Raw genomic sequence first — 12,034 nt, forward strand, 5'->3', positions numbered from 1 at the left:
TCAGAAGTTCAAGACCAGCCTGACCAACATGGTGAAACCCCGTCTCTACTAAAAATACAAAAATTAGCTGAGTGTGGTAGCTGGTGCCTGTAGTCCCAACTACTCAGGAGGCTGAGGTGGAAGAATCGCTTGAACCCAGGAGGCGGAGGTTGCAGTGAGCCAAGATCAATGCCACTGCACTCCAGTCTAGGTGACAAAGCGAGACTCTGTCTCAAAAAAAAAAAAGGGGGGGGGGTGGGCTTCAAGCCAGATATGAAAACTCTACATTTCATTGTTAAAATAATCTTGAAGGATGCTGTAAAAATGTTTATATTTTTCAATGTTATTAAACATTTATAAGTAGCATTTACCTAGCAACCAATGCCAATTCTTTTTCATTAAAACAGGTAATCTACTAGGCAAAACTTCATTAACTTGGCTTCAGTTAGATTATTTAAATTAATTAGGTCTTTTTTTTTTTTTTTTGAGACAGAATCTTGCTCTGTTGCCTAGGCTGGAGTGCAATGGCGTGATCTTGGTTCACTGCAACCTCTGTTTTCTAGGTTCAAGCGATTCTCCCTGCCTCAGCCTCCCAAGTAGCTGAGATTACAGGCAGGTGCCACCACGCCTGGCTAATTTTTGTATTTTTAGTAGAGACAGGGTTTCACCATGTTGGCCTGGTTGGTCTTGAACTGCTGACCTCAGGTGATCTGGCGCGCCGGCCTCCCAAAGTGCTAGGATTACAGACAGGCATGAGCCAATGCGCCTGGCCACTTCTTTAATTATTCCAAAGTTCAGGTTAGTTGTCAATATAATAGACATGGATTATTAAACTTTTGTTGTACTACCAAAAATCCATTTAGCTCACTATACAAAACATCTTAAAGCTTTTACCACTTCCAGTGATTTTTATGGTTAATTCTGTCCCTCAACAAAGTAACTAAGGAGTGTCTGGGATCACATTTAGAGACTGCCTCTCTAAGGAGTACATATCTAGTTTTTAACATCTTAGAAATGTTTTATTTTTAAATTCTACTCAATCAGCATTTATTCAGTACCTACAACGTATTTCTTTTACTACGTAAAAGAAATATCAGGTAAAAGGTTTTGATGAGTGATTGCAACAAACCAATCATCCAGTAAACATTTCCCAAGCGGCATCTGTGCACATCTCCCGGTAGAATCAGTGCTTCAGTTGACCCTGCCTAAGGGGCTCCTGGGGAAATTCCTCTTGAGGGACAACAACTTTGAAAAGGCTCACCATAAAACACTCTAGAGTCACCAGACTACAAGGCATCTTTAAATGTTCTTTTTTTCCCCTCCACCAATGATTCTCAAAGATAGGGCATCCCATCAATCATGCTAGAAAGATCAGATGATTACCTGCTTTAAAAATCTTTACTAGACAATTTTGCTTCCCAAACTCTCTTGGTGAATACATTCTGGTTTTTATAAATTTTTGCAGAAGAGATTAGAGGGCAGGCTAGGGCCTGTGCATGGGTGGAGACAGACAGGAAGTGTGTGTGGAATAGAGAAAAAGAGGAAGGGAGTGTAGGAACAAAACTTACTTAGGGTTAAGAATCATAGGACATTCCTGAGTTTATGACATAATTTGGGGAATTGCATATGCCACTTTTATCTCATCAAGAAGGACTTTAGGAGTGATGACAGCTTTGAATTGAGGAGTCATTTACTAAAGGATTCAACATGTGTTCTGGGAGTCACAAAGGAAAAGTCAGAAAAGTGATTCCACAAGCAGACAGCATTCTGTCTTTCTTCCCTGATTTTATGGAATTATCCTAGCTTCCTCCTCTCTGGAGGTTTTCTAAGAACAGATATTCACACCGGATTTCAGAGGCTACATGCTGTACTGGGTCTATGGCATGACCTCGAACAGAACAAACCCAAATAAAGAGGACAAACACAACATGTTCTTGCTGCTGAATATCTCATTCCTTCCCAGCAGACTACTATGGTGTTGGGAAATAATTGGGAAAGAAAGTCCATTTTTGAGTACATGAAGCTTGCTCAATGAATTCAGAGTGTTCTCTCTGGGAAGACTCAAGGCCACAGGGAAACATCTGTCTATTCTCTCAGCAGTCACTTACACTATCTGTTCCAGATGTTCTGACTCTGAGCCAGGAACAGAGACCAACATTCTCTTTGACTCGAAGGTGGTTTAACTCCCACAGATTTAACATCTTGCCAAATGTGTGTTCTGATAGCTTCTGGTGGAGCTTTATGCTTCATTTATTCAAGGAATACTAGCATATTTAAGTAGCTCAACATTGTCTCATGTGATTTTCATTAATGGACTTGGAAGTCGCAAAAAAAAAAAAAAAGAAAAAAAGAAAATGAAAAGATTCTCTACACAAATCAAAACAGGAGTCCATTTTCCATGTGCTTAGATTGTTGAAAAATAAAATGGTTGATGATACCAACTGTTGCTGGGGATGGGGGAAAAGGTACTTTTGTAACTGATAGGAAAATAAACTAGTTCAATATGTCTGGAACAACCTAACATTCTCTATTAAAATTAAAAATACATATGTACTTTGACTTAGCAGTTCCTACACTGGGAATCTAGTCCATAGAGGTACCTACACACATTTATCAAGACATATAAAAAATATTTTGCATGTCTTTTTGAGAAACAACTGAATGTCACCCATTCCTAGAAGTCATGACTTTCCTGGAAGACTGACAAGAGCATAGGTGGAGCTCCACTTACCTGTTGTTTAAGGCTCCCCCAAGGTCACAGTCACATGGTCGACATCCATCCAAATCATTGCTTAAGCCCCAGTGCTCTGGCTGCAGAACAAAACGTGAAACATGTAACGGTAGGTTTCTGTAATTATGCAACAGACTCAGCAACAAGCAAGTTAAAGCTTGTTTCAGCTGTTCCGCCAAATGCTCATTTTCATCATTAAAGCAGAAAGCCAACAAAAGGAAGGAGTATTCTGAAATCAAGAAACCTGAGCTGCAGGCACTGGTGTAAGAGAGCCATTCACAATCACAGGATCATGCCAGGTCAAAGACTAGCTGCTCTGCCCTATAGATAACCTCCATCCAACAACTAAGAAGAGCAAGCAGTAAAGATACCAATTTTCCTCATTATAATTACTCTAGCTGTAAGAGAATTATGGCAAGTATTTGGCAGGCCTTTAAATCTGCCCTCAGTTCAGTCTGTCGTAAATCCCATACAGAAAGCCCTCCAAGAATTTATGTGGAAATGTAGCATACAGCTACGACTATTCTCACCACTGAGCCACGAGGAAATCAAATCTTTAGAGCACCAGAGATGGAAATAAAGAGAAATGGAACAGTAGGGAAGAGGAGCTCTGTGCACTTCAAAAATGAGTATATAAAAACAGGTTCACCAATTTATTTTATTTATTTTTTTGAGATGAAGTCTTGCTCTGTTGCCCAGGCTGGAGTGCAGTGGTGCGATCCCAGCTCACTACAACCTCCACCTCCTGGTTTCAAGCAATTTTCCTGCCTTAGCCTCCCGAGTAGCTGGGATTACAGGCATGTGCCACCACACCCAGCTAATTTTTCTATTATTTTTAGTAGAGATGGGGTTTCATCATGTTGGCCAGGCTAGTCCTGAACTCCTGACAAGTGATCCACCTGCCTCAGCCTCCCAAAGTGCTGGGATTACAGGTGTGAGCCACTGTGCCCAGCCTATTTTATTTATGATTTTAAAAAATTTTAGAGATGGGGTCTTGCTGGCCTCAAACTCATGACCTCAAGCATTCCTCCTGCCTCGGCCACCCAAAGCACTGAGCTTACAAGTATGAGGCATCACACCTGACCAGGCTCATCAATTTACACTTCCAGAAATCTCCTTTAAGAATGTATTAAGATTATATATAAATATACATATTTAATGGTAATAATTTGGGGGTAGTGAATCCTCCCTAAATTAGAAAGTATAACAATGTTATTAAAAATACAGATTTTTAAAAACTTATCTCATAATTATCCTACTTGGAATTATTACAGTGAACTTTTTGGTGTATTTCCTTCCAGATTTTGTTTTCCTTGATGAATTTTATTTCCTACATAATCAAGATACTATTCACATCCTGTGTGTTTTTTTTTTTTTAAATATAGCAAGCAGCATGAGCATTTCCTGATGTTATTGTCATTTTCAGTGGCAACCAAATATTACATTGTATAGAAGTCCCCACACTTAACTATTTTTCCACTGTTGTTTCCAAGTCTTCTGCTATGATTAATAAAAGATGCAATGAGTCTTCTGGTGAATAAATCTTTGTCCAATTTTCTGATTATTTCATTAGAATAGATTCCCAGAACTGGGGTTACTGGGTCAAAGGGTATGCCCATTTCTACAAGCTACTGATATGTATTTCCAAAATGCTTTTCACAAAAGTACAAACCAATATGGATGCCCATCAGCAGCCAAGAAGTAGCAGTACCTCATGATATCCTAATAGTAAACATTCCCATTTTTAAAAACTTGTGTTAATTGTGTCTATAAAAATGGTATTTTATTGTGGCTTTACTTTACACTTCTAACAGGGATGGTGAACATCTTGTGAAATTATCCATTAGTAATTCCTATTGTGTGCATTGTCTACTCATGTCTTTTAACACGTACACGTGAGGGTGATCATAGACTCTACAATGGCGAAAAGCCTTCTCTATTAAAACATGTCATCCTCACAAACCACCCATCCCACGTAATGAGGATTTACTTACCAGGCACTGGTCACAATGCTGTCCTGTCACCAGACGCTTGCAGTAGCAGTGACCTGTCTCGGAATCACAAGGATTCCCTCCAGGAATTGTTCCCAGAGGATTGCAAGCACAAGCTGTATTAAAACAAAATGAAGTGGAGAAACACAGACTACGTGAGTTTCAAATAATAGTCTGGCTTTGGAATTACAAAGTAAAATGGGAATTTCAAACACAAGAAAACTCCCAAACTTTTTAGCAAACAGACCTACATTTACAACCAAATGGATCTTCACTGCTTAAATCATAGAAGCCTTCTTTGCAAACATCACAATGTTCTCCTTCCACATTTAATTTACACCGACACTGGCCAGCAATGAGACCAGTAGAAAAATCAGTATAGCTGTCACAAATTCCCTCATTTTGAGAGCCAGCTGGGTCACACGTACATCCTGAGAAGAATGCAAAGCACCAGGTTAAAATCAGGAGGAAATTCAATGTATCTTTGTATAAATACATATATTCCCTTCCTCCCTCTAAATCTCACAAAAGTCGACTAAAAGCAGCACAACTACCAAGTAAATTCCACTCCCAGCATCTTCAACTGCAATTACAATAACAATGCTGGCTTTACTGCTCATACTATGAACTCTGAGACTACAGACTATTCAATTTGGAAGGCAATCTGAAGTAGGTCCCACACAGTGAGTGACATTTCCCAACATACGTTCACAGAAATTAGGATCTCGGATGTCCCTCTCTGGGTGCTGGTAGTAAAACGGCTTGCACTGCTCACAGTTGCGCCCCATGGTGTTGTGCTGACAGTCATCACACACGCCTCCGCTGACGTTCCCCGTGGCCAGGTAAACAGCCATGTCAAAGTGACATGAGATGGAATGTTCATTGCAGTTACATTCTGCGTGACAAGAGCAACGTCAAGAAAAGCTTTTTAAATCTATGGACCAATGGAGGGTGGGGGTGGCAGGAAGGAAGATCCTTTAGGAAACCAGGGACTAAGTTCAGACAAAATGGCAGTCAACAAGCAGGACTCCTGGGGAAAAAGGACGCATCCACCGATGACACTGTTTAAACCCTAAAGTAGATGAGAAACCTCAAAAATGTGAACTTTATAAAATAAACAGTTATCTGACCTCTGTGGAAGAGAATGGGCTATGAAAAATGGAAAACTCTAAGGGAAAGTCCCTTTGGAAGTGTATGACAGAGGATGGCTGCCATCCCACTGAGGGCGCTTTCTGGTCCACTCAAGGTGGGACTGGGTGGAAGAACACTGTAGCGAGAGACCTTCCAGATGATGTGCTGCTAGGAAAGCCTGTCCACGGGCTCCCTGCTTCAAGGACCGTGAGGCCTGAAGGATGGATTCCCTCCTCCGTATTCCCATATTCCCACCACACCAGGCCAGGCCATAGTAAGTAAGGCAGGTCTGTTTAACAGCCAGCTAGCTGACCTCCTTGGGCGCAGCGCTTCCCTCTGTGAGCCCATTCGGTGGTCATCTTAGTGCCACCCAGCTTTAATCATCTCGCTCTCGGGCTTAACAATCCCATTCTTGTCTTTGCACAGGGGAGCTTGACTCAGCCTGGCCCTCCTGGGGCTCTGCACTCCAGCCTCCCACCTTGCCTATCTCCCCCTGCAACACAACAGCCTGCAGAAGAGGGACTGTGTCTTATCTACTCACATCCTTGGTGCCCAGCAGAGTACTGCTCTCAATACACTGGTTGAAGTGAACCTTGGAGTAATCCTTCCCAGCATGGACTCTGTGATGGTTTCAAGAACATCCTTGTGGCCTTGTGCTTCACGTTGTTGTTCTTACCTGAACTCCCTCCCACCTTCCTTCCTCTCTTTTCCTTTTCTTTCCTCTCTCTCCTTTCTTCCTTTCCTCTCCCTCCTTCCTTCCTTTCCTCTCCTTCCTTCCTTCCTTTCCTCTCCTTCCTTCCTTTCCTCTCCCTCCTTCCTTCCTTTCCTCTCCTTCCTTCCTTTCCTCTCCCTCCTTCCTTCCTTTCCTCTCTCTCCTTTCTTCCTTTCCTCTCCCTCCTTCCTTTCCTCTCCCTCCTTCCTTCCTTTCCTCTCCTTCCTTCCTTCCTTTCCTCTCCCTTCCTTCCTTTCTTCTCCCTCCTTCCTTCCTTTCCTCTCCTTCCTTCCTTCCTTCCTTCCTTTCCTCTCCCTCCTTCCTTCCTTTCCTCTCTCTCCTTCCTTCCTTTCCTCCCCTTCCCTTCCTCCCTCCCTCCCTTCCTTCTCCATGTTAAGTATCCATCAAGGGCCATCTGGTTTTTACCTACAAAGCAAGCCTTGACCACTCCAGCTCTCACTGGCTGCTGAACTTCTATAATAGTCCTTCTCAGTGGGGGCAGAGGCGGAGCTGCTCTTCAAGGGGAGGACATGCATCAGAATCACTGTGTGTGGAGTGGGGAGGGGCAGTGGTGTTGCCGGCTACATCTCCACCCAGAGAAAACCCTGAGATGGAGGGAGGGAGGTATGCCAGAGGCCGCAGCTGGACTGGCACAGAAACAAGGCCAAAAATGCTACTCCGTATCTCTTAGACCTTCATCAGCTACCCTGCCATATAGTTCTTTCATTTTTCTCTCACGGTCATCTTGCCTTAAAAACAGCCCTGGCGCGGTGGCTCACATCTGTAAACTCCCAGCACTTTGGGAGGCCGAGGTGGGTGGATCACTTGAGGTCAGGAGTTCAAGACCAGCCTGACTAACATGATGAAACCTCTCCTCTACTAAAATTACAAAAAAAATTAGCAGGGCATGGTGGCACACGCCTGTAATCTCAGCTACTCCAGGAGAATCGCTTGAACCTGGGAGGCAGAGGTTGCAGTGAGCCGCCTGTGCCACTGCACTACAGCCTAGGCGACAAAAAACCCCCAAAAAACGAAACAGATACAATGTCAAGGACAGCACCTTAGTTTTCTACTGTAGCTGCCAAACTACTCAGCTCAGTGTCAAACACACAGGGGCTGTTCCGTGAATATTAATTAACTGAATGCATATTGTTGGTTGTCTAGGAGTATCAGGGTGAAGCTGGAAAAAAGACAGTAACTTTTCTTCCCTCTGCAAAACAGTACAGTACACGGTTACAGTACCTCTAATTAGGAAATGGATACTAGAGCCTGAATGGATTTAAAATGTCCCTTCAACACAGACTTACTTTTACAGGCATTGCTGTTTCGGCCTTCAGCAGGTCTCCAAGGTAAATCATGGTAGAAATCCATGCAGAGTTCACAGTTTAAGCCCTTGGTGTTATGCCTGCACATGCAGTGTCCGTGAACCTTGAAAGTTATAAAAACAGGAGAGAACAAAGGAAGAGATGTATGAATAGCCACATTTCTCCATAATCAATTGAAAGTTTAAAACCCTTTTTCATACTCATCTCTAGCTCACTACAGAAAAGGGTTGTTTGGTTGTTTTTATTTTCTCCCTGCCTGCAGTGAGTTGTCTGTCTTGTTGATGGCTACATGCCTCATCTCTAGAATGTTCCTATTACATAGTGGATGCACAAGAAATATTTTACTGAGTATCTATGAAAAGAACCCAGATGAAGAAAATTACTTAAAATTAAAAAAAAAAACTAGTTACTTAAGATTTTTTAAAGAAAACCTATAGTAATAGAAATCTACAAAAGTTATAATGTAGAACTAAATGCATACATACCACCTGGAAACCAATTTATATTACTGCACGATTTACCACTTAGCCAAATCACCATTTTTTTAAAAAGGTTTTTGTTAGCTAGCTTATTTTAGTTTTTTTTACTTCAGGCATAGCACTTAAATTTTTCTTTCAATGACAGTAAAATTTTAAAAATTAATCATTTATCACATTTACATTTATGTTTTCCTTTTATGTAAGGAAATATAAGATCTCAAAAAAGAAATATATTAATTTGCCTGATGAAAGGCCCATGATGTATGATTTTGCCTTGTGTCACTGTAAGGCACACTTACGACCCTTGAGGCATATAAATGATAAATGAATTACGGCCTTTTGGTCCACTAAATATGCATGTATATGGGCATCTCACCTTAACAAGAGTTTCTACAGAATGGAATTCAGGAACAGGACAGACAGGTCCCTCCTGGACCCACCTTGGTGGGAATGCAGTTAGCAGAAGACTAAAGTCCTGTTATTACCAGGTGGTTTTACATAAACTGAAAACCAGTTCCAAAGCACAAACCATAAGACCCTACCGGGCCTGAATCAACAGCACATGCTGTGAGACCCATGATAGTAACAGGACATTAGCTACACAGCTGATTTGTTATGCTGTAAAGGGAACATAATCTACCTAGCATTCTCTGAAAGATGGACCAATAAGATTAGAGAAATACCTCCCTCCCCTTCAGGCTCCGTCAAAAATTCAACTTCTGTTGTGCAACAAAAGTTCTAACTGGAGTAAAGGGAAGGCAGAAGTTTTTAAAGGGCTGAATACACTCAATCCTGTACCTTCTAAGGACTAACAATCTTTGAAAAGGCAACAGCACATAAGCACAGCCTTCATGAGGGGAGGCCACAGCTTAGGGGAAGGAACCCTGGGGCTGAGTGAGGAGAGGCTTGAGCTTCCACCTGCTGCTCATTTACTTAGGGCTCTCTAGTAAATTACTTAATCCTTGGGCTCTATCACCAATAGTTGGTCTAGGTGATCTCATAAGTCCTATCTGGCCTTAAAATCCTCTAGGTCTGTAAGAATTCTCCCAGATACTAACAGAATACTTTAAACACATCTATCCATTTGGCAAATCACCCAAATCCCAAATTTCAAAATGTACATAAGTTGCAAACGTGGCATAAAAGTGGGAAAAGAATGGAATTAGGAGGAAAAGATAGAAAGAAACCAACTCCATTTGATCCCTAAAATGATATCCCACAGGTGTGGGTTAAAATTTTCCAGCCGTGGGCAGGGCGCATTGGCTCACGCCTATAATTCCAGCACTTTGGGAGGCAGATGCGTGCGGATCACTTGAGGTCAGGAGTTCGAGATCAGCCTGACCAATATGGAGAAGCCCTGTCTCTACTAAAAATACAAAATTAGCCAGATACGGTGGCGCATGCCTGTAATCCCAGCTACTTGGGAGACTGAGGTGTGTGGATCACTTGAGGTCAGGAGTTTGAGATCAGCCTAGCCAACATGGTGAAACCGCATCTCTACTAAAAACACAAAAATTAGCCAGACATGGTGGTGTGGGCCTGTAATCCCAGGTATTTGGGAGGCTGAGGCACAAGAATTGTTTGAACCCAGGATGCGGATGGTGCAGTGAGCTGAAATTGCACCACTGCACTCCAGTCTGGGCAACACAGCAAGACTCTGTCTCAAGAAAGAAAAAAAAAATCCATTTCTTTGAGTTGAGATCAATTTATGCCTTCTAGCATAACTGCGGTTTTTAATCTTCCCTATGTAAAGGCAGACTCAATTGTTATTTAGACAACTTTTTAATCCTTGTTGACTAAAATATCTACTTCAGCAATAGCCTGAAGCAACAAATTCCAAAAATTCATCGTCTATGAAATGAGTAGTCTGTACATTCTCCGTGTCCAAGAAACTCTTCAAAGAGAAAATCAACAATCAGCCACCTGTGTGGTGCAAAGGGCTAAATGTAACTCTGTAAAACTAAAACCCCCAGAAAATGTAAAAGGCTTAAGGTAAGACTAGCTTCACTTTGCATTTTATTACCAGCCACATAAAGGAGAAAGGTGCACAGAGGGCTTACTTACCATTCCTTCCACTTCTTCATTGAATCCATCCACAGGGGCACATTCGCTGGCATGACCATAGCAGAAGCAATTTCCTCGAACCACCATATCATAAACTGCATAATAATACTTTTCTCTGATTTCCATCCTGGAATCCAGAAGGTTATCTCCCAAAGTATGCAGTTTCACAAACTTGATTCTCAAGTTGGTAATTTTTAATAAATCTAGGAAGGTCATCAAGAAGATGAAAAGTCTGATCAGACAAGCGAGAAGTTTTTTTTTTTTTCCTTGCATCATTTCTTTTTAGAGAAAGGCATGACACATGAAAATAGCTTAAGTCCCCCCTCTTGTATGATCTAGATGACTCCAATAGTGAAGCCTAACATAACATGACTGGAAAGAGGAAAGGTTACTGCCCTCTCATCAGTTTCATAGGAATGTCGGCCAGGTGTGGTAGCTCACACCTGTAATTCCAGCACTTTGGGAGGCCAAGGCGGACAGATCACTTGAGGTCAGGAGTTCGAGACCTGCCTGGCCAACACGGCAAAACCCCATCTCTACAAAAATACAAAAATTAGCTGGGCATCATGGCATCCGCCTGTAATCCCAGCTACTAGGGAGACTGAGGCAGGAGAATCGCTTGAACCTGGGAGGCGGAGGTTGCAGTGAGCCAAGATTGTGCCATTGCACTCCAGCCTGGACGACAAGAGCAAAACTGTTTCAAAAAAAAAAAAAAAAAAATTAGCCAGGTGTGGTGGCAGGCATCTGTAATCCCAGTTACTCTGGAGGTTGAGGCAGGAGAGTTGCCTGAACGACAACAAAAAAGAGTATCTATTCTGTGATGGGTCTGTTTGCAGAACAGCTATTCAGGAAGAAGTGTGAAAGTGGAGAAATTATAAGAATGCAGCTGCATGACTGCTGGAAGCTGCGGGCAGACAGTAATTTGAAGTAGCACAATGCCATCTGCTTCCCACAGCAATTAGTGTCAGTTTCAACATGAGAAAATTCCATTCAGGTAGGAAAAGATTTATCAAAGCACTCCAGTTCTCATTGTTATTATAAGATAGTTAGAAACATTTTTGTCTCTATTTTTGGAAGGGAAAATTTGAAATTTCCCACCACTTAAATGACATCCAAGTTACCAAAATAGTGTTAACGCTATAGAATAACTACAACCTAAGGAGAGAACATTTCACGTTTTTAAGCAACATTTTGGTCCCCAACTTTTTTGTCCCAGTTTTACAAAACGTTTCCACGTTTCTCAATATTATATAGTGACATAAGCATAAATAAGCTTAGTATTAGGATGTGGGGCAAATTATTTTTTCTCAAATACAAGTTACCTCTAAATCAATTTTATCTTTCCCTCTTCTTCCTAGGTCTGCAGACTTCTGCTTATTATAAACACTAGGCTACCAATTCATTCTATAGTAACTAGACAAACGAAGAGCCATTCAACCTTCTCCACAGGGTTTTCGTGAGTTACCAAGTTCTTCATGCTGAACTGGATCCCCAGAGATTGATTCATCTGTCTGCACTCTCAAGCTCTGTAGCCTGAAATGGTTCTTTACTGTCATTTATGTCTGTGCATTCTTATAAATTACAACATAAGACAACAGGGTAGTGGCCCAGTACCTCAGATA

The 12,034-nt window shown here is 41.7% G+C and overlaps 1 protein-coding gene across 1 annotated transcript in view; it reads right to left on the reverse strand.

Annotated features, from left to right (window-relative positions):
• LAMB1 (laminin subunit beta 1) overlaps positions 1-12,034 on the reverse strand; it is a 79,202-nt gene that overhangs the window by 46,464 nt on the left and 20,704 nt on the right. Inside the window, exons 8-13 of the mRNA XM_001165667.7 lie at positions 10,413-10,615; positions 7,852-7,972; positions 5,408-5,596; positions 4,953-5,132; positions 4,705-4,817; positions 2,711-2,790 (exon numbers count right to left, since the gene is read on the reverse strand). Of these exons, the coding sequence (XP_001165667.5) occupies positions 2,711-2,790; positions 4,705-4,817; positions 4,953-5,132; positions 5,408-5,596; positions 7,852-7,972; positions 10,413-10,615 (886 nt within the window). The remainder of the gene's footprint in view (positions 1-2,710; positions 2,791-4,704; positions 4,818-4,952; positions 5,133-5,407; positions 5,597-7,851; positions 7,973-10,412; positions 10,616-12,034) is intronic.

The sequence above is a fragment of the Pan troglodytes genome, chromosome 6 (genome assembly GCF_028858775.2).
Source record: "Pan troglodytes isolate AG18354 chromosome 6, NHGRI_mPanTro3-v2.0_pri, whole genome shotgun sequence".
NCBI classification, from domain to species: Eukaryota; Metazoa; Chordata; class Mammalia; order Primates; family Hominidae; genus Pan; species Pan troglodytes.